The 27393-nt window shown below is 38.5% G+C and overlaps 1 protein-coding gene and 1 pseudogene across 1 annotated transcript; one reads left to right on the top strand and one right to left on the bottom strand.

Moving 5' to 3' along the window:
- Window positions 1–11839: 11839 nt before the first annotated feature.
- On the bottom strand, window positions 11840–14589 carry PTH (parathyroid hormone). Its single transcript, XM_060017313.1, has 3 exons — window positions 14441–14589; window positions 12466–12556; window positions 11840–12346 (listed from the first exon to the last, which is right to left on the bottom strand). Exons 2-3 carry the CDS (start codon window positions 12549–12551, stop codon window positions 12085–12087), a joined length of 348 nt encoding a protein of 115 aa, XP_059873296.1. The 5' UTR covers window positions 12552–12556; window positions 14441–14589; the 3' UTR covers window positions 11840–12084.
- Window positions 14590–20048: 5459 nt separating this feature from the next.
- On the top strand, window positions 20049–20530 carry LOC132429115 (large ribosomal subunit protein eL21-like; annotated as a pseudogene).
- Window positions 20531–27393: the final 6863 nt, after the last annotated feature.

The raw sequence follows: 27393 nt of genomic DNA on the forward strand, positions 1-27393 counted from the left end.
TTCCTTTTCTTGTCTGATTGCTGTGGCTAACTAATGAGTTCTTAAGAAAGACACAAAGCAGTAAACTATAAAAGATTGAGTACTTTGATTACACTGAAATTAAGAATTCTTATTCATCAAAAGATACTATTAAGAAACTGAAAAGGCAAACCACAAAATGTACAATATATTTGCAATACAGAAAACTGACAAAAATGTGGTATTCAAAAATTAACGTTTGGCCTTCCCTAGTGGCACAGTGGATAGGAATCTGCCTGCCAATGCAAGGGACACAGGTTCATTCCCTGGTCTGGGAAGATCCCACATGCCGCAGAGCACCTAAACCCACGTGCCACACTACTGAGCCTGAGTCCTAGAGCCTGCGAGCCACAACTACTGAAGCCCGCATGCCACAACTACTGAAGCCTGTGTGCCTAGAGCCTGTGTTCTGCAACAAGAGAAGCCACTGCAATGAGAAGCCTGCGCGCTGCAACAAAGAGTAGCCCCCACTCACCACAATTAGAGAAAGCCTGCACGCAGCAACAAAGACCCAATGCAGCCAAAAATAGATAAATAAATACAAATTTTTAAAAATAAATAATGTTCATAAATCAATATCAAAAGACAAAACACCCAAAAAAGAAAATGGAAAGGAAAATTGAATAGGCACTTCACAGACAAAGAAACCCAAATGGCAAATAAATATATGAAAAGACACTAAACCACACAAGTAACCTGGGAAATCAAATTAAAAGATCAATGAGGGGCTTCCCTGGCGGCGCAGTGGTTGAGAGTCCGCCTGCCGATGCAGGGGACACGGGTTCGTGCCCCGGTCCGGGAAGATCCCACATGCCGCAGACCGGGAGCCATGGCCGCTGAGCCTGCGCATCCGGAGCTTGTTCTCCACAACGGGAGAGGCCACAACAGTGAGAGGCCCGCGTACTGCAAAAAAAAAAAAAGAACAATGAGATGCCCATTATATTGGCAAAATTTTGAAAGTCTTGCAATACTTGGCATTGGCAAGAATGTAGAGCAAGAGGAACTTTCATACGTTGCTGGAGGCATGAGATATAAACTGTTACAACCACTGTGGAAAATAGGTTAGCAACTCCTAGAAAAGTGGAACATGCAATTCCATTTCTAGGTACATATCCTAAGGAAACTCTTACAGGTGTAAAAGACATCTAAAAGAATGCTCATTGTCAGTAATAGCTCAAAACTGAAAACAACCCAGATATCCATTAAGAATAAATGCATAAATAAACTGAAGTATACTTTACAATGAAATACTACACAATTAAAATAACTACAGGGCTTCCCTGGTGGCGCAGTGGTTGAGAGTCTGCCTGCCGATGCAGGGGACATGGGTTCGTGCCCCGGTCCGGGAAGATCCCACATGCCGCGGAGCGGCTGGGCCCGTGAGCCATGGCTGCTAAGCCTGTGCATCCGGAGCCTGTGCTCCGCAACGAGAGAGGCCACAACAGTGAGAGGCCCGCATAACGCAAAAAAAATAAAAAAAATAAAAAAAAAATAACTACAGCTACATGCATCAATAGAGATGAATCTCACAAGTGAAAAGAACAGAATGCAAAATACTAAATATGGTAAATAATATGGTAAATTTGGACATTTTGTCCAAAACCAGACAAAAAATTTTTAAGATATATATATATACACACACACACACACAGAATGTTTTATATATATATATGAACTGTGATAGATATGTCACCAAAACCTGTGCTTTCCTAGTACAGAGTTGTCACTGGGAAGTATCTACGCAGCCAGAGACTACATTTTTCAGCTGCCCCACCCCACTCCACTTTAAAATATTAGGTATGGTTGCATGACTACAATATAATTAATGAAATAGGAAGAGATGATGTCACCTTTCCAGGCCTGACCAGTAAAAACTTCCCACATGGCATTCCTACCTTTTCCACATGCAGTTATCTAGAGGAGACAACCTTAGGGCTACCATGGTAGAAGTTGAGTCTCTGGCTACCCTATTGAATTGTTCACCTGACCAGTAATATAACATTCCAGTAATATTATGTGAATAAGAAAGAAACTTCTATTTAATTTAGGTGGTTATATATTTGGGAACTATTTTTTACAGCAATTTGCTCACCCTAACTAATTCTGAAATGAGTACCTTTAAATGGGGTGCTGACTGGTAAAAATCTAAAAATATGGAGCAGGGGCTTAGCCATAGTGGATGGTGAGAAAATAGATGCCACAGGCTGGAAAGACAGAGCCTATGCTATGCAACAGCATATATTTGAAATATACATATTAGACTATCCAATCTAACCAAGGGATATTGACTTTCTATAAAGAAAAGCAAAAGAATAATGATAAATATACAAATAAGGAAGTGAGGATGAAGGAGATATGAACAGAGAAGAACTTACAGGAATTTCTGAGGTACTAGCAATATTCTATTTCACAATCTGAATAATGAGTCATGGGTGTTTTTTCCTCAAAAAATCTACATATATGTACAAATTTTTTTAATAAATTTATTTATTTACTTATTTATTTTTGGCTGTGTTGGGTCTTCGTTGCTGTGTGTGGGCTTTCTCTAGTTGTGGCAAGCAGGGGCTACTCTTCGTTGTGGTGCATGGGCTTCTCATTGTGGTGGCTTCTCTTGTTGTGGAGCACGGGCTCTAGGCACAGCTCAGGCTTCAGTAGTTGTGGCGTGCAGGTCAGTAGCTGTGGCACACAGGCTTAGTTGCTCCGCGGCGTGTGGGATCCTCCCGGACCAGGGCTCAAACCCGTGTCTCCTGCATTGGCAGGCAGATTCCCAACCACTGCACCACCTGGGAAGTCCTGTACAAGAAATTTTGTATGTACAATAAATTTTACTATTTTAAAAAGTAAAAACACGTCAATATCAAGTAGATTTTATTCCAGGCATGCAAAAATATTTGATTTATTACATTAATCGACTAAAAGTGAAAAGTTACATATTTTTGGAGAAACAGCATTTTATAAAGTTCTTTTATAATTTCAAAAGAACCCTTAGAAAACTAGTTATAGAAGGGAATGTCATCAATATGTTAAAAACCATTCTCTTGTTGAGAAATTACATACACGTTACCATTAAGGTCCAGAATATGATAAAGAAACCCAGTAGCATCATTCAGTAGCATGGTACTGAGGTGCCAGATACTACTATAAGAAATGAAAAACAAAGTGTAATCACAGGGAGAAAAGAGATAAAAGTGTCATTATTTGAGATTATATGATCATCTACATAGAAAAGCAAATGTAAACAAGACATGTTATTAGAATAAATAAGACAGTTCAGCAAGTTTATTGGTTATAAGAGAAAATTAGGAAAATGAACAATGTTTCTCTATACCAAAAATAACCAATTAAAAATATAATAAACATTTATATAACTTTCACAGTAAACCATACAGAATTTAGCGATTAACAAAGGATACATAAGATTTTCTAGAGAAAATGTTTAAACTCTATTTAAAAGGTATTAAAGTAGGTCAGAATAAGTGAAAAGGCTTACTATGTTGATGAATAGGACGATATAATAAAGATGACAATTCTTCCTAAAATTAACATGATTTTAATACAATCCCAATCAAAATTGCAGCTGGATTTTTTTAGAAGAGAACCCAACAAATTCAGTGTAAATATTGAATGGTAGAATAAAGGTCTATAAAGAAGGATATGTGTGTGTGTGTGTGTGTGTGTGTGTGTGTGTGTGTGTGTGTGTGTGTGTACTTTATACTGCAAGAACAAATACATCAATATAACAGAATAAACACATAGAACTCAAAAATAAACCTATGTTAGTAACATCAGCAAGATGGTGGAATAGGAAGTCCTAGGCCTTGGTTCCTCACAGAAACACTGATTTAGCAATAATATACAGAGCAAAATACCTTCATGAGAAGTCTAGGATCCAGTTAAGAAGTTGCAGCACCCCAGAGAAGCACAAAACTAATAACAGCCATATTGAAATGATGGCCATGGCAGAAAAACTCAGAAAAGAATCAACACATTTCACCTGCCTGAACTATTTCCAAGATCCCTGTTTGACATTCTGCAAACATAACTTCTGTTTCTCCTGCCTTAGGCATCAGGACAGTCTTTTCTCTTGTCTCCAGTGTCTTGACATCTCCTAGATCCAGAGGATCCAGACCAGCATGGCCCTGGGGAAACTGGTGAGACTGAGATCTAAGTGATGATGTCTGTGCTGAGATTCTATGTGAAAATGACTCTAGCTCTGGTGATAGCCAGTGACTTCCTCTTATTCTCTTAATGACCTGCAGAGCATTGAATATGGGTAGGTTCAGACAAGACAACCAGAGAATGCCAAAACATTTATCTCTGCTTCTTGTGTGCTGGGGTCATCCTGCTTCACCTCTGACTGACGTTATTAGGAGGTGGAAGTTGGAGAAACACTGGAATTGGCTGTGGTTGTTTGCAGGGATCCTGCATATCATGATTGCCCTTTCCTGGTATCTTCAGGTCTGGGGTTCTGGGTTGTGAGCCTCAGGAGGAGACATTAAGTCACTGCCAGTACAGAAACCAGGACTGTTCTCCACGTGAACTCAGACTTACAGAGGTGAGGATTTTTCTGGACTGGGACCTGAAAGCCATTTTATTTTTCCATGCCTCTGATGGTTTTCATTTATATATCTTCACAAATATTGAGTTGGCCAAAAAGTTCGTTCAGTTAGTGAATACACTGCTCAAAAAGTTCTTGGTGAGAATGAAAAATGTGTCTTACCTTGGAGTCTCCTGTGCCCACCCTTTTTCCTGGGGATCTCAAGAGAAGGTGAAAATGTACAACCCATGAAGATCTGTGCCAAGAATGCTACAGATGTTGCAGTTTGGCCACAGTCCTTTCAAAGAGATATGTTATGTCTTATCCCCAAAGAAGAGCATATAGGGTGAAACTGATGCATCATATACCCCCAAGCTTTCCTGATATTACCAGGAGTTTATATGATTGGGAAAACTATCTAAGAATTACAAAAACAAATAATTGATTTTAAAACCTAACTTAATTTACATACTGAGCTTTGCTCAGGATGATGTTGAACTAGACCCAGGAGGCTCACAGTTTAAGGTGTTGAGCTAAAATAAACCTAGTTATTTCCCCAGCAAAAAAAAGTTTATTTGTGTTAAGCAAAGAATTACAATTCAGGGTCTGCCACCATGGAGAGCAACATGTAAGTCCTCACATAGCAAGGGAAGGAGAACTCTTTCTCAAAAGGCAAAAGGATGTTGGGAGGGCTATAATAAACAAACAGTCCAGGGCTTTTCATTGGCTGAGTTGTTGCCAGGAAAGAAGAGGAGGTCTTTCTTCTTCCAGTTGGGTCCTACTTTGGTAGCAGGGCGTGAGAGCTCCCTCTTCTGGTTTCCTGACTACTTGAGGTTTCTGTTTATTAATTTTTTACATTTCCCTCTTTTAATCAAGATCTTTCTTTGAAAGTATCACTGATCGAGTCAGGTTTTCTCGTTTCAGCAGCTCCCTGTCCCTCAATGCCAGGAAGGACTTTTCCTGGGTATAATGTCTCACATCAGAGGGAAAGAACACAGAATGGAAACCTATTGAAGTCACATTTGAGTAACAAGGAGGGTGAGAGAGAGAACTCCCAGGCACTTTGAATTTAAAGTTTATATATTATCAAGATATTAGGCATTGGAGATCACCTGAAGCATTACGTCATCATCAACGGTTTGGCAGACAAACTTCCAAAAGGCCTGGTCCAGATATCTTTGGAAAGCTATCTCATCAGATATTGTCTGCTTCAATTCCAGGAAATCTTTACTTTCAGGTCACTAGATAATGTGTAGGTCCAGTCAGTGTTTGGTGTTTTCTTTAGGTGTGTCACATGTTCTCAGAGTTTATTCCCTGGAGTTTGGCAGCACAGGATTAGTTTGCAGTACCTGATAGGGGCCTTTCCAGCAAGGTTGAAGAGAGTCTTTCTGGAGGTGCATTTTCCAGCTTGCAGGGTAGGATGCTTAAGGTCTTCCTCTCCCAAGAATGCTCTGTGAAAAGATTGCTCTATCAAACATAGTTATTTGTAGTAGAAGCAATTAGACCTTTGCAATATTGGAGTATCTTTCATCTCTTGTGGGTCAAAAGAGGCAGGAGCCAAGTACACTGGGCATCCTCTGACTATCCCAAAGGGTGAGAGTTTATGAGTTCCAAAAGAGGTAGATCTGAGATTTAGAAGGACCACCAGCAAGGCTTTTGGCCAAGGTATTTGGAAGGCCTCTACAAATTTTGTCAGTTGACTCAATAATGCTGTGTACCTTCAACTAAACCAGAGGATTGAAGGTGATAAACACAGTGAAGTTGTTGTAAAACCAGCCAAACAGAGCAGACTGGTCGAAATACATGAACAGTAAAAATGGGTTCCTTGATCATTATGAAGTTTAAGAGGAGTTCCCCAGGTAAGGATAATCATATCCAAAAGGACTTTAGCCACAGAACAGGCAGTAGTCCGTCAGTCTGGTGTGAAAACATACATGCCATGACTAAAACATATGTATATCCATGAGATGGAGGAAGTTGTATGAAACCCATTGGGCAGAACTCAAACGGTCCATGAGGCAGTTTAAAATGTCTGCGAGCAGTACAAACAGGCTTCCTGGATTGTATTTATAACAAGTGCGACAAGTGAGGCAGGCACTATTTTGTGACTTTGTTAATGTTTCTCCACCAATATTGACTCATGAATGCTATCATTTTATGAATAGACCAATGGTTTAATGCATGTACAGTGGCTAGCAATGGGATTTTTAGGGTTTCTGGTAGGACTAGGATGTTATTTGGTTTGAATCAGAGCTTTCTCTTTTTTCAAACCAACAACTGTGAATTTTCAACCTGTTTTTTCTTTTCTGAGGCCAACTGTTGGGCTTCTCTAACCAGTTTTTCTAACTTGTCATTTGGGGAAATATCTCTTTGGACCATGACAGAGGTCTGATTGCTCTTGGTTCCTTTAAGGGCAGCATTCCTTGTGGAAATTCCAGCACGGAGATTTACTTCCAGGAGTCATGTTTAGAATGCCCTGGAATCTTGGGACTTCCCGTGTAGTCCAGTGGGTAAGACTCCGAGCTCCCAATGCAGGGGGCCTGGGTTTGATCCCTGGTCGGGGAACTAGATCCCACATGCATGCCGCAACTAAGAGTCCACATGCCGCTACTAAGAAGCCCGCATGCTGCAACTAAAAGATCCCGCGTGCCACAGCTAAGACCTACCGCAGCCAAAATAAATTAAAAAAAAAAAAATAGAATGCTGTGGAATCTTAATAACAGCTAAAGTGGAGGGTAAAAGCGTTACATCCAAGAATTCCTGAACAAAGGGGCCATTTAAAATTTTATATCTGCTGGAAGAAAGGAAGCCACATTGCTTGTAAAACAGTCCAAAATCATGAACTACTCTGAAAGCATATCTGCTATCAGTATAAATATTAGAAGTTTTGCCCTTGACTAAAGTACAAGCCTGTGTAATGGTATATAATTCAGGCTGTTGGGCCAAAGTAGTCATACGTATAGATGGTGCCTCATCAGTATCAAAAGGAGTTGCAATAGACTAAACAGCACAGTATTTACCATTGTCACCTTTTAAGTAAGAACCATCAGTGAACCATGAAAAGCCAGTGTTACCCAGAGGAATTGCCTGTAGATTATCACCAGGAGTCAGGAGGTGATCCATCAGCGTTAGGCAGTCATGAGAGATGTCATTGGTGATGGTGGGAAGAAGAGTACCAGGATTAAAGTTATTACACTGTAAAAGAGTTACATGAGGAGTAGTTAACAAAAGGGCTTCATAGGAGTTGAGGGGGCTCACTGAGAAAGGTTGAGTGTAATGAGAATTGGGGAGGCCTTCTACTGCATGAGGTATAAAAATGGGTAATGGGGATCCCACAATAACTTTCTTGTGGCCTTAACCAAAAGGGCAGAGACAGTAATTGTTCTAAGGCAAGAAGGGTATCTCCATGCCACAGGGTCCAGTTATTGGCTATAATACCATATGGGTCAATGGTGGTCCCAGTGTTTTTGGGTGAGTACCCTCAGGGCATTCCCTTCCTTTTCATATACAAAAGGAAAAAGAGAATTTGATAACTGGGATGTCCAAACACAGGCAGGTTCATCAAACTCTCCTTTAAGGTCTTAAAAGCTATGTTGTCTGGTTCTTCCCATCAAATTGGATTGGAGTTGTTATTGCTTAGTAAAACATACAGAGTTTTGGCCATAAAAGAGAAATTTGGAATCCAATTTTGGCAACAAGCAACTAGCAGTTGGCACTTAGTTTTGGGTTTTTGGAAACTTAGGACACCACGAAGTCTATCTGGATCTGGGTGTGGTCCTTGTTCTGATATCAGATGCCCTAAATATGAAACCTGGGTTTGGGCAAACTGATTTTTTTCCTTGACAATGTTATGTCTCTTTAAGGCTAAAAGCTTTGACATATGGATGCTGCCTTCCGGTGAAGAGGCTTGAGAAGGAGAGCACAGAGATTTCTTTCACAAGTTACAACAAAATAGAACTTCTAGGGAACTTTTTATCACCTGCATAAGCCTTGAGGATTTGTGAGAAATAAGTAAGGGCTGAGGCATTACTGCCCATGTGAACTGTTTTTCTTACCAAGTGAAGTAAAAAAAGGTATTGGCTAGGGGACTTCCCTGGTGGCGCAGTGGTTAAGAATCTGCCTGCCAATGCAGGGGACACGGGTTTGATCCCTGGTCTGGGAAGAACCCATATGCCGCGATCAACTAAGCCCGTGCACCACAACTACTGAGCCTGCACTCTAGAGCCTACAAGCCACAACTACTGAAGCCCGCACGCTCTAGTGCCTGCATGCCGCAACTACTGAGCCTGTATGCTGCAACTACTGAAGCCCACACACCTAGAGCCTGTGCTCCACAACAAAAGATGCCACCGCGCTGAGAAGCCTGCGCATTGCAATGAAGAGTAGCCCCCTCTCGCCGCAACTAGAGAAAGCCTGTGCACAGCAACAAAGACCCAACGCAGCCAAAAATTAAAAAAAAAAAACAAAAAAAAACGTATTGGCTAGTTTCATCAACTGGAATACTAAAGAATGTACTGCATAAATCAATTACTGTAAAGAAATTGCTTTCAGTGGGAGTGGATATTAGTAATGGATATTAGGAACAACAGGGTGTTGAGGGATAACAATGTTGTTTATTGCTCAAAGGTCCTGGACAAGCATCTACCCTTGGCCCTTAGATTTTCTCACTAGCAAAATGGGAGTATTGCAGGGGCTAGTGCAAGGGATAATGATGCCTTGGCCCTTGTAATCTTCTGTTATGGGCTTTATGCTTTTTAGAGATTCTTTCCTATAGAATATTGATTAATTCTGAGCAGAGGTTTTGAGAGATCTATTTGAATATTGATGGGAGGTGTGCTGTGAATTTTGCCAATATCAGTTGGAGATTTTGCCCATAATAAAGATGGTAGCTGGATTGATAGGGACAAACTATCAGTGTTTCCAGAATCAGCTCTAGAATCATTAGAGATGGAGCAAATAAAAGATGTCAAGGGGTCATTTAATTCACCTGGTTTGTTATTTCAATGACTACTCTGAAGTTCTAGAATTATTTCTACCTTTGCAATTTTTTTTTTTTTTTGCCGCACTGTGTGGCTTGTGGGATTTTTGTTCCCTGACCAAGGCCCTTGGCAGTGAAAGCGTGGAGTCCTAACCACTGGACTGCCTGGGAATTCCCTTTATGATTTTTTTTTTCTCCCTTTGGAAGAAAGAAATTCCAGCATGATACTTCTCTAAGAAGTCTCAGCCTGATAGATGGATGGGGTTGAGGAACTAAGGAGAAAAAGGCATGTATCTCTCAAAGGGCCAAACAAAAGGAAATAAGTTCAGGGAGAGGCATCTCTTGCAGTTGATTAGAGATCCCCACTATTTGAACTGTTTTAGTACTTCGAGGCAGGGGCTATTTCATAGTAGTGGAGTCAAGCACTGAGAGTGTGGCTCTGGTGTCAGTTAGGACTGGAACAGATTCATACCCAATCTGGAGAGACGTTTCTCCAAGCAGATTAAGAGGGATGATTGGGAAGAGCCCCTGTAGTTTCTCAGAGCCCCATCATTGAGAATTGGGAGGACATTGGAAAGGCTTGTTAGAGGGCTGAAGGTGCCTAAAGCACTTAAAGGTATAACAATCTCTTTTCCAGTGTCCTAGCTTTTTGCAATAATAGCAAAAAGGGTTTTGTTTTTGTTTAGGGGTTTTTATTTGCTGGAGTTGAAGAATTTTAGTGTGGTTTTTTTTGGGTTTGTTTTTTGGGGTCTTTTTTGGACACTCCACACAGCTTGTGGGATCTTAGTTCCCCGACCAGGGATCGAACCTGGGCCATGGCAGTGGAAGCGTGGAGTCCTAACCACTGGACAGCCAGGGAATTCCCTAGTGGTCTTTCTTTTAGGTGAATCATCTAGAGTGCAAGAGAGTAAGTTTGTCAGATTAACTAAGTCTGGAGTGGACATATTTTCCCATTCCATCCTGATCCTTTTTACTAGAAGGGAAAGGTCCTGGTTCAGCCCATTAATAAACATAGAGTTAAAAGCTACCCAGGTGGAATAAACATCTGAAGGAAGACCAGAATTTTCTTTAAAAGTAATCTGAAGTCAATTGTAATCATCATGAACAGATTCATCTGATTTTTTTGTGCAAACCTAAATTTTGCTGCAATCAACAGGCTTTGGAAAAGGCCTAGGAGTTGCTTCATGAAGTTGCCTAGCAACTGTCCAAGCTTGATCGTATAATAAGTTAGCAAGCTGGTCTCCCAGTTGTGATTCTAGAGACTTTCAGGATTTTCCCAATTACCAGTTTTCATGCAGTGCTGGGCCGGGCCTTTACCAACAAGCATATGAACTAACTGATTTAAATCAGAGAAACAAGGTTGACAAGTTTGAAAGACTCTATTAAATTCCTCAGCAAATCTGTGAAGATCTTCGGTTACTTTGGGGAAATATTTGACTGTGGCTCGCAGTTTAGCTTTAGTCCAGGGAATATAAGAAATTCAGGGTTTAGTCTCTGGATCCTCAGAAGGCTTAATGTTAAGGGGACAGGTTCTGATAAGTTCAGAGGAAAAAGGAGTGGGGAGGGTTTCAAAGAAATATGAAAGTTCAATGAGAGAATTAGTAAGGGGGAGCTGAGGGTGTGGAGGAGGTGTGGGTATAGAAGTATAGAAGGGAAGGAGGAAGATGGCGCCGGACGTGAAGCCTGAGCACAAGGCGCCAAGGAAGAGGAGCACGAGGCTTCCGAAGCCGCTTCATCTTTCTTTAATTGCTTGTTTGCCTCGGTTAACCTTAAAATCCTATTTTGCAGAGAGGCTCTTTTAGGGTCCTGGTGATACTTGGAGGCCTCAAAATACCAATCAAAATAGGCATTTCATTCAGTTTTGGAAACCTTAGAGCTGTGGTAGTCCAATTTGGTTTTAAGAACGTTGAGTCTGGGGATTTCAAAAGTTCCCCATAATGCCCATGGATATTCTAAATTGTCTTTGGTTAAGTCAGTCCGTTTTGTTAGAAATGTGTGTGAGGAAGGACAAATGAACAAAGTTATATTCTATTAAACACAAAAATTCTATGCCTTGCAATTTGGGGTCCAGACTAGGAATATGACCAGGGGCATTTCATTTCCTTTCCTGAAATGAAGAGGACAATAGTAACTAGCTAGTGATGATTCGGGGACCTGGTACTTTGATAATATTTAAAGGATAATTTCAAAATATCAGAATGTTAGACATAGGGTTAAAAAAAAATTGTGTTGTTCTTCTTAGTCACATTCAGTTTAAACATATTGGTGTTACTCATAACCAAAAGATATTTTTATAACAGGGAAGAAATACTTAACTTCATTTATTTAGAATCAATAGAAATAGAATTATTAAAAGAGCTCTTAGATGAATAAAAGTAAAATCAAAATAATCAATTAAAATTGCTGCTACCACAGTTAGCAATAGATTACACATAAAGTTTGGTAATATTAGAAATATTGGCACTTAATCTTAATAGAGCTTGAAAACATTAGCAGCATGTAATGTTGTTGCCCTATGCTGTCTAGAGCAGTGCTCTGATCATATCTGTTTTCACTGGGGTTTAGCTTTAATTAATACATCCACATCAGCTTTGTCTGCTTCTCCAAGACTTTTTTGATGGCTCTCAACCAGGACATTGTCTTCCTTTTTTCGGGGTCTCTGGGAACTACCATCTCTGTAAGCTATAGAAGTTCCGAGAGCAACAAAGTTGTGCACATCCTGCAACTTCTTACGCAGCCATTCCACTCTTTCCATGGAGCTCAGATGCTTGCCCAGGTTATGCATAAGCTGTATTTCACTCACAGATCTCTTCCTAGAGGGAACAGAATCAGAGAGGATCACTCCATTAGCTCCCCTCTTCCAAATCATAAAGCCAACCTTAAAAATCCAATTCCCATGCCCTCACCGTGCAGAACAGGCTATGGTACTTACTTAACAGACTTCCCTTCTGATCTTGCAAGAAAACAAACCGCGAACATGACAACCATTACTTTAACCATGTCTTTTGCAGACATCATCTTCACTAAAAGAAAAAGCGAAATGGAGGCATTTAAAATATTTTTAATATTCCAAACAATACAATTAAATTTATAGTAGTTTATATTTATAATCATACAACTTTGTACAGAGTGTGACAGTAACTAATTGGATTGTTTTTCATGAGAGACTTTTGGAATCAGCCTCTTTATTTTACAGTATATATAAGTATATATTATATATACAGATAATTAGTATATATTATGTATACACAAAATTTGACTTAGAAATTAGACAGATTAGCTTTACTTTCTTAGGTATCTTTTTGAGAGTTCTTGTGCAAGTTTTAATATATGAATTTAAGCTACATGAAGAATGAAAAACCTTACTGTTTAGAATTTCCTCCCACATTTTGTGTTATGACTAAATACACAAGAAGCTTGAAAATGGCTACTTCTTATTTATTATTTCGGCTGTGCCGGGTCTTAGTTGCAGCACGCAGGATCCTCCTTGCAGCATGTGGGATCTTTAGTTGCGGCATGCGTGCAGGATCTAGTTCCCGACCAGGGATCCAATGCAGGGCCCCCTGCATTGGGAGCATGGAGTCTTACCAACTGGACCACCAGGGAAGTCCCTACTTCTTTTAATTAGGTAAATTGTCAACAGTGTTTGTTGACTTAGCAAATCTCTTTTTCATAAGTAAACTTCCTTTCAATGCAATGATAAACATAAATGTCAAATGAATAGGCTCTGATTTAGAGGTTTTTACTAAATTAACACACACTTCTCCTACCGTTAAAAAGAATGTGTCAAAGCATTTAAACATCATCTAATTAATTACTTGTTATATGAATTTAGAGCTTTGACTCCATATAAAATGCCTGTCTGTATCTTATCTTTTCAGCTTATTTTATTAACAATTTTGTTTGAGTATAATTTTTAGTACATTCCTCTTTTGCTTTTAAGCTTTTCATCTCAAAATAGAAAAGTCTTACCGTAATCTGCATTTCAACAATTGCAAAGCCTTTTATCATAGACATGCCTTTTCTTAATACTTAAGGTTCTCCGTTTTAACATGCACATAGGGTGGCTATGTACTCATATTTTAAAGGGAATCTGCATCATTTAGAAGTAGCATAAGGAGCATTATAATCTACTATATTTATTTTCACTGTGCAATATAAAGCTATTGAAGGAGGAACAAATGAATATTCTGCATTTTTGGTTTGTGTTAGAAACAATCATTATAGCCAGAGGACAGAAGCTTTGGTGTCCTATTCTAGCCTTGTCACATTCACCAAACGCCTCTGCCTTGCTTCCTTGTTCTTAATAGAGAGATGAGGTTCTTACAAGAATGTCATTTAAAAAGCTGAAAAATGGTTGTAAAACATCCTTAAAATTCATGTACAGTTTTCAGAATAGAAAATTAGAAAAGGCTTTATGTAAAGGGAATAAATATTCAGCAGTAAAACTGAGTTTCTCCAACTATAGTACACAGATTGAGCTCTCTATGAGGATATTCTGGAGGAAAAGTGGAATTTTAACTCAGAGAAATAAATTTACATTGATTATTTAAATCAGAATTATTCATTTCTCATTAGGCTGTTTTATTTCAAAATTTTAATAAGATACCATTAAAGCACATCATGCCAAATTTTAATTATTTTTCATGTAATTTCAGATGAGTTTATAAAAAGCAAGGCCTCTCAAAAGGATTTAATCACAAAAATAAATGATTTAACAATATTTTAGTAGCATAAATTTATTTTTTATTACAGCATTTTTAGATTAAATAATATTCAAACCCTCCCTTAACATTTTACCTTGAACAAGCAGCATGACATTGTAGAAAATGGTACACATTAAATAATTGCTTGATCATAAGAAAGAACTCATATGAAATTTAAAAGAGAAAATAAAGATTACTCACCACACAATGTCTTAGGACACGATCTTCTTTCAGGTGTATTAGCAGCTGACGCTTTCTCAAAGTTGAGTAAACCTGAGAAAGCTGATGAATTGAGTTGTAGACCCTTAAATGTGACTTTTATATATAGGTCTTCCACACACCAAGAGAAGCTTTTTTATTGTTACGGATGACGTCACTCCCAATTCTCTGAATTTTAACTATAGGATCAGAGCAGCACACACACTCCCATGGGGCGGTGCTCATTCCTCTTAAATTTTAGATAATTGGATATTAAAAGGAAAACAGTGTGGGGCTGGGAAAAGGATTTATGCAAAGATTTCTAACAAATAGTGAATTGTAATTCTGACTGGATTAGTGAATTTATATGACAAAAAAGACTGACTTCAGAGATTTATGGTAAAGTCATCACTTATTTGAAAGTAAAATCTGAAAATAAGTATATTTCTTATAACCATAATATTGGCACAACTATTATGAGGATTATAATGAATCATATTACATTATGCTTACTTTACAAGCCATATTCAACCAATCCATATCATTCCTGATCATCTTTCAAAAAGATAGGTATAGTGCTTTTCTTAAAGGAAGTGTTAAAAATGTTTTGAGAATATGCTCTTAGTACATAATTAATTTGAAAGGCTTCAAAGGTGAAATTATTTTAAAATTCACTTAACTTACATTTTATCTCTTTTTATTTTAATTTGCAATAAAAACATTTGAAAAGCAGTAACTGTATGCCAGGCTTTACCTATATCATCCCACTAAGTCTTCACAGCAATCCTTTAAAGTAAATACTATTATCTTCACATGAGGAAACAGGTTTGGAAAATGAAGAAGATGGAGTTCAACAAAGGTCTTTATGATTCCAGAGCTATTTTAATTCTTACTACCTCAGTTTCCCCTTAGAAATGTAGCCCTTCTTTGAACCCCAGTCTCCCTGACTCTAATTTGCCTAACCCTTTCCAGACTCTTTGCCAGGAGTTGGGTCTTTTTTCTCATGTTCCCCACCTGGTGATGGAGGGCCTGCTCCAAAACCTAATAGAGGCAAGATGCTACCACCTGTCTAATTTCAAATATGGCTACAGCCTTGTCCCCATCTATCGATCAAAACCCCTTGAATCCCCTTGGTATATCTAGGGTTCGTTTAGGCAGCTTGCCTCCCAACCAAAGCCCCAGAATTGGATCAGTTCTCTTAGCTCTGCTCCTACCCAGGCTTCATGTTATCCTCTTTCCTGCTAACTCTTGCCAAGCTTTGACTCTACATCAAGTGAGAGCCAGTCCAAATTTCAAATACCTGTACAGAGGCTAGAATGAAAGATATGTGTTAGTGCTGTTCTGAGGAATCCTCTACACTGAGCAAATCTCATTTGGAGTAGTGTTCCAGGCTCCGTTTCAGAAGTCTTAGAGACAAATTGCAACGTGCCTGGAGGATATGAGCCAGGTTGGTGAAAATGTTGATACACATGACATATCAGAAGGAGTTGAATCAAACTGGAAAAGTCTGGAAAAGAAAAGACTTGGGATGATGATGTAGCTGTTTTTAATTCTTTATAGGGCTTCTACAAGGAAGAAGGAATATCTTCTGTGGTTTAAGAAGGAAGGACTGAGTCCAATGGCTAAAGATTACAAGGAGGTAGATTTGGGCTCAACTTGGATATCGTAATTGTCAAAATAAAGAATCAATTACCTTCCTAAGTAGTGAGTTCCCGATCACTGGAAGTGTTCAAGTAGAAGCTGGGTGAGCATCTATCAGAGATATCATAGAGATTCATACAGAGCAGAGAGTTGAACTAGATAACCAAGAGGTCCCTTTCGACTAAAAAAAAAATCTATTGTTTTGATCCTTTAAAAGACCTCTTCTGATGCAAAGTCTAAACCTGATGTTTGTGTACCATTTTTTCTTACGCTCTGTTAAGAAGTAGAAGAACTGGAAAAATAAATGGTTTTATAAACACATTTTTTGATTGTTATTATAAAGCCATGTTTAACATTTTAATTTGGAGATTTTTCCCACTTCTTTGGGTAAGTTCGGTATAACTGACAGCCTTCCAGGAGTAATGCACACTGTTTTCACTGTCTTCCTCTTATTACAATTATTTAAAAATAAACTGCCATATTGAAGATAACCACATTATTAAACTAGTTTTACAGAAAAATGAAGAAAACAGACAAAGCTTTTTCATTCAAAAAATGCATTGAGTATATACTAGGTATCTGCTGGAGGCTGTGTTAATCACTAAATGATTGAGACATGATCCTTGCCCTGAAATTTGACATATAAATTGGAATATAATATAATAGGCGTTATAATAGTCATATTAACAGAGGCTTACAAAAAGCACAGAGGAAGAAGTGACTAATTTCCCTGTAGTTGTTGCAAGTTGTTTTCCTGAGAAGCTTAAGTATTCTCAAGGATGAATGAGTTTTCCATCAGAGAAGGTGAGAAAGGACAAGAAGGAACAGCATGTGCAAAGGCATAGAGGCAATGAAGACTGAATACACGCTAGTGGGAGGAGAGGGGAGGTGGGTAATGACCCTAAAAAAGTAAGTATGGTGCAAGTTATGGAAGTCTTCTGTGTGTATGCCTAGGAGTTTTATCTTGTAGTCCTCTCTAAACACATGTGTGCATTAGTAATATTTTGTGTCCTTTGGATTTTGTAAAGTACTACTTTGACCTTCCCACAAAGAAGAGACACAGCTGCCAAGATTTGGCACATAGTTTATCTGAACCATCAGCCTCTGGGACTGTAGACATTAGATAGAAGGAAACCATTTAGGAATAAGAGGGCTAAGGGCTATGTGGGCACAAGAGACTGATGTCAGAGTGACAGAAAAGAGCTGAGCATAGCTTTTTCCTTTGAAAAGCTCAGCCTTTCTCAGCGCTCTCAAGTTCTCTGAAGCTAGAATCAGACAACCTACTGTATCCCTCCTCACATTTGGTAAGGATAAAGGGCCATGTGTTATTTCCCCTTGCGTTATGGGAGGTTTAATTTGAGACTGATACTTTTTCCTTCTGTTTGCTCAATAGGAATTAGTATGGCTTTGGGAACTTAACATCAAAAAGAAACTTCCAGCGCTGGGAAATCCAGCTATAGTTCTCCTACTTCCATGTTTTGTCAACAGATTAATTGGTGACTGTCTTAACAGTTGACCTACTCTTTTGCTTTAAGCTCTCCTGTGGGTTATTGAGCTACTGAATTCTTAATATGTCAGACAGAATTTTCCTCCCTCCTACTCACCAGCCCCCAGACGTTTCTGTTGTTAGATACAATGAGTAAAAATGTTTTAAAGGACAGCATATAACAACTGTTGAATTTTCCACTTGTTTTTTATAATATTAATTTCTTTATTTTTCTTGCTCCATAATCTTTATTGATGGATATTTCAAGTGTGGTTCTCTGATAGGCAGCGTTTAATAAGCCATTGATCTCTTTATAATGTATAAGCTGTTATAAACCCTGGGATACATTATACCTGAGTAGCCCTTCAAAGATGAAATATGCAGCTACTTTCACAAATAAAATACTACTTGTTGCTTTTTGTCCATTCTATCAGTGAGCGTCCATCCCTGCCTGTATTCCTTCTCCATGTTTATGTGGAATGGAGGAGCGTTAAAATGACATGCAGTGTTTTCACAGTTAGAAAAAGGCATCTCTGCAGGTGGGGACTGAGGGTAAAAAGATTCTGGATGCCTGGGATGAGAGAGTCCTTCTAAGTACAGCAAGGAATGTCACAGTGTAAACCAGGGTGTCACCTGGGGAAGCCTTGGGATCTTTACTGATTGAAAAGATTTCTAGTAGTGCAGATGCCTCTGTAATGTTCTCATGATATAGGTAAACACTGGAACAAGTCCTTGAGTGTTCCTCATTCAAAAGCCCCCTGAGATTTAATTGTACCCTCTGTTTCTTAAAGAAATGGAGGTGCGGGGGGAAAGTAGGCTTTGAGAGTTTTCATTTTTATTTTTGGAACCATAAGGAAGTTGGACAGCCATAGCAATTTAATGAAGAAGTAAAGTCTCACATTTTTAATGACCCTTTTCAGTGAGCTGACCAGACCACTGATGTCACTGCTAATTCTAAATATTCTTCTTTTATTGTCTCGTAAATATGCTTTTCAGACCAAGTGTTCTCATTTGGAGTATAGACAATATGTTTTCCTCAGTAAATGTGAATCTTCCCTTGGAATAGATTCTTAGTTCTGCTGCATTTTCCCTTTACCCTTGGTAGAATATTATATGCAATTTATGACATCAGAAAAAAAAAATACAATGTCTTTCACATCCCTTCCCAATAGTCAACTGGAGCCAATAGTCTGTGTACCTTGATTCTTTCTTTGTGTTTTAAAATAGTGTGGGGAAAATAAAGCAGGACAGGGGGTATTGGTTTCCCATTAGTGAAGTTTTAAGTCAAATGATCTGGGTGCTCAGAGTCTGAGTTAGGAATGCCAGCATGTCAATCCAAATTACCATTTCAATCCAGCATAGTAAAGATTTGTTGAGCACCTAAAATCAGCCAGTCTAGAACAGTAGCAATTTCCCTGCTCACAATCTTCTCCCTGAACTTTTTTTTCCTGTGATTTTTTTTTTTTAAGTTAGAGCATCTTAACTTTTCAGATCTCAAATTCTACATCTCAAAGTAGAATACTGCCTTCCCTCCTTTTAGTTATGAGCTTTCAGAGATGAGCTATCATATGTGAAAGTGTTTTGACTGTAAATGGCATTCAAAAAATGCATGTGGGGCCTTCCCTGGTGGCGCAGTGGTTAAGAGTCCGCCTGCCGATGCAGGGGACACGGGTTTGTGCCCCGGTCCGGGAAGATCTCACATGCCGTGGAGCAGCTGGGCCTGTGAGCCATGGCCGCTGAGCCTGTGTGTCCGCAGCCTGTGCTCCGCAATGGGAGAGGCCACAACAGTGAGAGGCCCATGTACCGAATAAAAAAAAAATTTTTTAAAAATGTATGTTGAATCTAAATCTGAAAGGTAATTGTCCCTTGCCCATTCTGTCACATGCGTCCACCTCATTCCAGGAGTCCCCAGTCCTAAACATGGAGAGTGTTGAGCTCCTGGGCTCAATCTGCTCTCTTCCTCCTTCAGCCCAGCCCCCTGAAGTGCAAAGAATTCTGAGGCAGTAGGCAGTTATGGTGTTCATAAATTCCATTTTGAATTTGCTAATTTCACAAAGAATTGTAAAATTTAAACTAAAACTAAGCATATCTTTCTATTGTTCGTAATAAAATGTGCCGAGTGTGACTGGAGAGTGGGCTCCAATGCAAGTTAAACTGACAGGCAGCCCTAGAAGCTATGTTCTTCTTACATCCACCTAGCAGCACTATGCAGTGAAACACTCAGGACCCGAATATGGAAGATGAGGGTAAATGTTTGGCACTTATTAGTTGCACAACCCAAGTCATTTTAGCACAGAACCATAATTTCTACAGAAAAATAGATACGAACTACTCCACAGAGTTATTGTGAGGATCACATAGAATAATATATATGAATGCACTTTGTCAACTGCATACATGGTATTGATTAAAATCACAACTAACAATAATAATTATTTTCATGGCTTTTCGGCCAGAACCGCCATCTTCCAGTAACTCGCCAAAATGACCAACACAAAGGGAAAGAGGAGGGGCACCCGCTACATGTTCTCTAGGTCTTTTAAAAAACATGGAGTTGTTCCTTTGGCCACACACATGCAAATCTACAAGAAACGTGATATTGTAGATGTCAAGGGAATGGGCACTGTTCAAAAAGGAATGCCCCACAATGTTACCATGGCAAAACTGGGAGAGTCTACAATGTTACTCAGCATGCTGTTGGCATCCTTGTAAACAAACAAGTTAAGGGCAAGATTCTTGCCAAGAGAATTAATGTGCGTATCGAGCATATTAAGCACTCTAAGAGCCAAGATAGCTTCCTGAAACGGGTGAAGGAAAATGATCAGAAAAAGAAGGAAGCCAAAGAGAAAGGTACTTGGGTTCAACTGAAGTGCCAGCCTGCACCACCCAGAGAAGCACATTTCGTGAGAACCAATGGAAAGGAGCCTGAACTGTTGGAGCCCATTCCCTATGAATTCATGGCATGATGGGTATAAAGAAAATAAAAGACCTGGACTGTAAAATAATAATAATAATTATTATTATTATTTTCATGAATCCTGTTAAGGTCATATAATTCCAATTGGTAGCTTTCTGTGTCCCCATTTTAAGCTGATTGCGTGGCATTTCAAACATCACAGAGATGCTCTAAAGGCTTAACCTAGAATGCTATTGACTTCGTCTTTCAACAATGAAGAGAATCTTCAGCATGGCCTAACTCAACAAACTGTCCAAAAGAATGATCTAATGGGTGCAAAGAGAGGCATGAAAATGAGATTCTATATTTCCCTGCCAGGGACATTCTCCAGATGTCTAGGGCAGCAGTAAAGTATGGAAAGTCACTGTGAAACAATTCCAAACATACTCATGTGGCTGGTTATTTTACAAAATCAATTAGAGGGAAGGTGATAGTGGAAAGAGCACTAGATTTGGAGTCAGAAGACCTGAGTTCAGATCCTGAAATCACTAGGGTCACCAGTTTCAATAATAAAAACACAGAATACCAGTCGACAATAATATATTCTATATTTAAAGTTTTATTAAGAGGGTAAATCTCATGTTAAATGTTTTTGTTTTTTCCACAATTTAAAAAAAAGGAATTAGGGAATTCCCTGGTGGTCCAATGGTTAGGACTCAGCGCTTTCACTGCCAAGAGCATGGATTCAATCCCTGGTCAGGGAACCAAGATCCCTGTGTGGCTCGGCCAAAATAAAAAGAAGGAATTAAAAAAATCCCACAGGACAAGAAGTTAAATTTGAATTAGTTCTAATTACCTATGCAAATGCACACTGAGATTAAAAAAGATATGGTAGGATTCTCTGGTGGCGCAGTGGTTGAGAGTCCGCCTGCCGGTGCGCGGGGCACGCCTTTGTGCCCCGGTCTGGGAGGATCCCACATGCCGTGGAGCGGCTGGGCCCGTGAGCCGTGGCCGCTGAGCCTGCGCGTCCGGAGCCTGTGCTCCGAAGTGGGAGGGGCCACAGCAGTGGGAGGCCCGCGTGCCGCAAAAAAAAAAAAAGATATTGCAAGGGAAGGGACATATGTGTAATAAAAATTATTTGAGTTTATCTGAAGTAAATATCTGAATTCTGTACCTCTTTCTTTATTTCCCTAATGACTTGGGTTTTTTTAATAGGTCCTATTTTGTAGAATTTGCTTATCAGGTTTCTTGCAGTTACAGTCTATGTTCCAATTACATTGTTACATAGCTTCTACAGTGGCCACATCCAAATTATTTCATTCTTTTCTGGACTGAACATACATTAATGTGAAAACATGCTCAAGATTATCATATGAGCGGGTATCCTGAACATGTACTGGAATAAAATCAACTCTAAGAACTGCTCTTCAAATTTGATTTGTTGAAGCACATAATATCATCTTTCATGGTATGAACTGCTTTTCCCTTTCTTCAGAATTACATTTCATCTCTTGATCAATGACTCTTTAAATTGCTATCCACTGACAAAAAAGAATATTGTCACCAATTCTGATTCCCCTCTTCTTCAACACTGTACATGATGATTTCACTTGTCTCCAAGCTGGATAAGTATTTAGGACTATCCATGTAAAAGAATCAAATTCTTCAAGGGATGAAATCCATTGGAAAAGATAGCTATGGCAAGTGTCATAATTACTGTCCACTTCAAGTTGGAATTTTTTTTCCCATTCATAAGTAATGTTATCCCTTTTAAGAACAGGTACTTAAAGGGAAACACTTTTCATCAATTCTTTCTTATTGAACATATTTTAAAAGTTCCTATAAACAATGGAGCACTTTAATAACACTGCTGCTTTTCTTTTAATTTGCATAATCTGATTGCCAAAGACATATTGAAAACTGTGAACAAGAAATAAGGCTCCATTTAATGGAGTATTTAAAAAGTCAACAAGAATTTGGGGAACGTTTTCTTTAAAAAGTATTTTAATGCATCAAGTAAACTGAGCATTCTTTGTGTTTGTGAAAGAGAAGTCAGTGGGCTTTTAAATGTGAGAGAATTGGATAATACTGAATGCCAACAAAATTACAAAAATCATTTAATCATCCAGTTTGAACAGGATAAATATTGAACTATGTTTCTTTTTTTTTTTAACATGTTTATTGGAATATAATTGCTTTACAATGGCGTGTTAGTTTGAACTACGGTTTTTAACTAATAAAAATGTATCAGTATTGGCTCATTAATTATGAAAAGTGTACCATATTAATATAATATGCTAACTATAGGGGAAACTGTGTGTAGGGGTGGGCTTATGAGAACATGCTGGGCTACCTGGTCAAATTTTCTGTAAATCTAAAACTCTTCAAAAAAATGAAGACCATTGGGCTTCCCTGATGGCGCAGTGGTTAAGAATCCGCCTGCCAATGCATTGGACATGGGTTTGAGACCTGGTCCGGGAAGATCCCACATGCCGCAGAGCAACAAAGCCCGTGCGCCACAACTACTGATCCTGCACACCCTAGAGCCCGTGCTGCGCAGCAAGAGAAGCCACCGCAATAAGAAGCTCGCACACTGCAACGAAGAGTAGCACCCCGCTCGCTGCAACTAGAGAAAGCCCACACACAGCAACAAAGACCCAACGCAGCCAAAAATAACTAAATTAATTAATTTTTAAAAAACGAAGTCCATTATTTACTTATTTATTTGTTTTTTATTATTTTTTTAGTTTGGCTGCGCTGGGTCTTCATTGTGGCGTGTGGGCTCTTCATTGTGGGCTTCTCTAGTTGTGGCACCCAGGCACTAGAGCGCACGGGCTCAGTATTTGCGGCATGTGGGCTTCTCTCTAGTTGCAGCGCACACGTCTAGTTGCCCTGTGGCATGTGGGATCTTAATTTCCCGACCAGGGATCAAACCCGTGATCCCTGCATGGGAAGGTGGATTCTTTATTTTTTTTTTAATTTTTAAATTTTATTTTATTTATATTTTTATAATATAAAAATATATACTAACATGTATACATGTCAGTCCCAATCACCCAATTCATCACACCACCACCCGCACCTCCCTGTCGCTTTCCCCCCATGGTGTTCATACGTTTGTTCTCTACATCTGTGTCTCATTTTCTGCCCTGCAAACCAGTTCATCTGTACCATTTTTGTAGGTTCCACATACATGCGTTAATATACGATATTTGTTTTTCTCTTTCTGACTTACTTCACTCTGTATGACAGTCTCTAGATCCATCCACGTCTCAACAGATGACCCAATTTCATTATTTATATGGCTGAGTAATACTCCATTGTATATATGTACCACATCTTCTTTATCCATTCGTCTGTTGATGGGCATTTAGGTTGCTTCCATGACCTGACTATTGTAAATAGTGCTGCAGTGAATATTGGGGTGCATGTGTCTTTTTGAATTATGGTTTTGTCTGGGTATATGTCCAGTAGTGGGACTGCTGGATCATATGGTAATTTTATTTATAGTTTTCTAAGGAACCTCCATACTCTTTCTCCATAGTGGCTGTATCAGTTTACATTCCCACCAACAGTGCAAGAGGATTCCCTTTATTCCACACCCTCTCCAGCATTTGTTGTTTGTAGATTTTCTGATGACGCCCATTCTAACTGGTGTGAGGTGGTACCTCATTGTAGTTTTGATTTGCATTTCTCTAAAAATTAGTGATGTTGAGCAGCTTTTCATGTGCTTTCTGGCCATCTGTATGTCTTCTTTGGAGAAGTGTCTATTTAGGTCTTCTGCCCATTTTTGGATTGGATTGTTAGTTTTTTTAATATTGAGCTGCATGAGCTGTTTATATATCTTGGAGATTAATCCTTTGTCTGTTGATTCGTTTGCAAATATTTTCTCCCATTCTGAGGGTTGTCTTTTCATCTTGTTTATGGTTTCCTTTGCTGTGCAAAAGCTTTTAAGTTTCATTAGGTCCCATTTGCCTATTTTTGTTTTTATTTCCATTACTTTAGGAAGTGGATCAAAAAAGATCTTGCTGTGATTTATGTCAAAGAGTGTTCTTCCTATGTTTTCCTCTAAGAGTTTTATAGTGTCCTGTCTTACATTTAGGTCTTTAATCCATTTCGAGTTTATTTTTGTGTATGGTGTTAGGGAGTGCTCTAATTTCATTCTTTTACATGTAGCTGTACAATTTTCCCAGCACTACTTAATGAAGAGACTTTTTTTTCTCCATTGTATATCCTTGCCTCCTTTGTCATCGATTAGTTGATCACAGGTGCATGGGTTTATCTCTGGGCTTTCTGTCCTGTTTCATTGATCTATATTTCTGTTTTTGTGCCAGTACCATATTGTCTTGATTACTGTAGCTTCGCAGCATAGTCCGAAGTCAGGGAGCCTGATTCCTCCAGCTCCATTTTTCTTTCTCAAGATTGCTTTGGCTATTCAGGGTCTTTTGTGTTTCTGTAAAAGTTATGAAATTTTTGTTCCACTTCTGTGAAAAATGCCATTGGTAGTTTGAAAGGGGTTGCATTGAATCTGTGGATCGCTTTGGGTAGTATAGTCATTTTCACAATATTGATTCTTCCAATCCAAGAACATGGTATATCTCTCCATCTGTTGGTATCATCTTTAATTTCTTTCAACAGTGTCTTATAGTTTTCTGCATACAGGTCTTTTGTCTCTCTAGGTAGGTTTTATTCCTAGATATTTTATTCTTTTTGTTGCAGTGGTAAATGGGAGTGTTTCCTTAATTTCTCTTTCAGATTTTTCATCATTAGTGTATAGGAATGCAAGAGATTTCTGTGCATTAATTTTGCAATCTGCAACTTTACCAAATTCACTCATTAGCTCTAGTAGTTTTCTGGTGGCATCTCTAGAAACCTCTATGTATAGTATCATGTCATCTGCAAACAGTGACAGTTTTACTTCTTCTTTTCCAATTTGTATTTCTTTTATTTCCTTTTCTTCTCTGATTGCCGTGGCTAGGACTTCCAAAACTATGTTGAATAATAGTGATGACAGTGGACATCCTTGTCTTGTTCCTGATCTTAGAGGAAATGCTTTCAGTTTTTCACCATTGAGAATGATGTTTGCTGTGGGTTTGTCATATGTGGCCTTTATTATGTTGAGGTAGGTTCCCTCGATGCCCACTTTCTGGAGAGTTTTTATCATAAATGGGTGTTGAATTTTGTCAAAAGTGTTTTCTGCATCTATTGAGATGATAATATGTTTTTATTTTTCAATTTGTTAATATGGTGTATCACAATTGATTGATTTGCATATACTGAAGAATCCTTGCATACCTGGGATAAATCCCACTTGATCATGGTGTATGATCCTTTTAATGTGTTGTTGGATTCTGTTTGCTAGTATTTTGTTGAGGATTTTTGCATCTATATTCATCAGTGATATTCGTCTGTAATTTTCTTTTTTTGTAGTATCTTTGTCTGGTTTTGGTATCAGGGTGATGGTGGCCTCATAGAATGAGTTTGGGAGTGTTCCTCTGCAAATTTTTGGAAGAGTTTGAGAAGGATGGGTGTTACTTCTTCTCTAAATGTTTGATGGAATTCACCTGTGAAGCCATCTGGTCCTGGACTTTTGTTTGTTGGAAGATTTTTAATCACAGTTTCAATTTTATTACTTGTGATTGGTCTGTTCATATTTTCTATTTCTTCCTGTTTCAGTCTTGAAAGGTTATACCTTTCTGTGAACTTGTCCATTTCTTCCAGGTTGTCCATTTTATTGGCATAGAGTTGCTTGTAGTAGTCTTAGGATGTTTTCCAGTGGTGTTTGTTGTAACTTCTCCTTTTTCATTTCCAATTTTATTGATTTGAGACCTCTCCCTCTTTTTCTTGATGAGTCTGGCTAATGGTTTATCAATTTTGTTTATCTTCTCAAAGAACCAGCTTTTAGTTTTATTGATCTTTGCTATTGTTTTCTTTGTTTCTATTTCATTTATTTCTGCTCTGATTTTTATGATGACTTTCCTCCTACTAACTTTGGGTTTTGTTTGTTCTTCTTTCTCTAGTTCCTTCAGGTGTAAGGTTAGATTGTTTATTTGAGATTTTTCTTGTTTCTTGAGGTAGGATTGTAATGCTATAAACTTCCCTCTTAAAACTGCTTTTGTTGCATCCCATAGGTTTTGGACCATCGTGTTTTCATTGTCTTTTGTCTCTAGGTATTTTTTGATTTCCTCTTTGATTTCTTCAGTGATCTCTTGGTTATTTAGTAACGTATTGTTTAGCTTCTATGTGTTTGTGTTTTTTACTTTTTTTTTTACTTTTTTTTACTTTTTGTAATTTATTTCTAATCTCATAACATTGTGGTCAGAAAAGATGCTTGATATGATTTCAATTTTCTTAAATTTACTGAGGCTTGATTTGTGACCCAGGGTGTGATCTATCCTGGAGAATTTTCCATGTGCACTTGAGAAGAAAGTGTAATCTGCTGTTTTCAGATGGAATGTCCTATAAATATCAATTAAATCTATCTGGTCTATTGTGTCTTTTAAAGCTTGTGTTTTCTTATTAATTTTCTGTCTGGATGATCTGTCCATTGGTGTAAGCGTGGTGTTAAATTCCCCCACTATAGTTGTGTTACTGTCATTTTGCTCTTTTATAGCGGTTAGCATTTGCCTTATGTATTGAGGTGATCCTATGTGGAGTGCATATATATTTATAATTGTTATATCTACTTGGACTGATCCCTTGATCATTATGTAGTGCCCTTCCTTGTCTCTTGTAATGTTCTTTATTTTAAAGTCTATTTTATCTGATATGAGTATTGCTACTCCAGCTTTCTTTTGATTTCCATTGGCATGGAATAGCTTTTTCCATTCCCTCACTTTCATTCTGTATGTGTCCCTAGGTCTGAAGTGGGTCTCTTGTAGATAGCATATATACAGGTCTTTTTTTGTACCTGTTCAGCAAGCCTGTGTCTTT

This window comes from Delphinus delphis, chromosome 8 (assembly GCF_949987515.2).
Source record: "Delphinus delphis chromosome 8, mDelDel1.2, whole genome shotgun sequence".
In the NCBI taxonomy this organism is placed as follows: domain Eukaryota; kingdom Metazoa; phylum Chordata; class Mammalia; order Artiodactyla; family Delphinidae; genus Delphinus; species Delphinus delphis.

Coding starts and splice junctions, on each gene's coding strand:
- PTH (XM_060017313.1), bottom strand. CDS start 12,551: ATGATGTCTGCAAAAGACATGGTTAAAGTAATGGTTGTCATGTTCGCG. Junction 12,347..12,465: donor TCAGAAGGGAAGTCTGTTAA/GTAAGTACCATA, acceptor TGTTCCCTCTAG/GAAGAGATCTGTGAGTGAAA.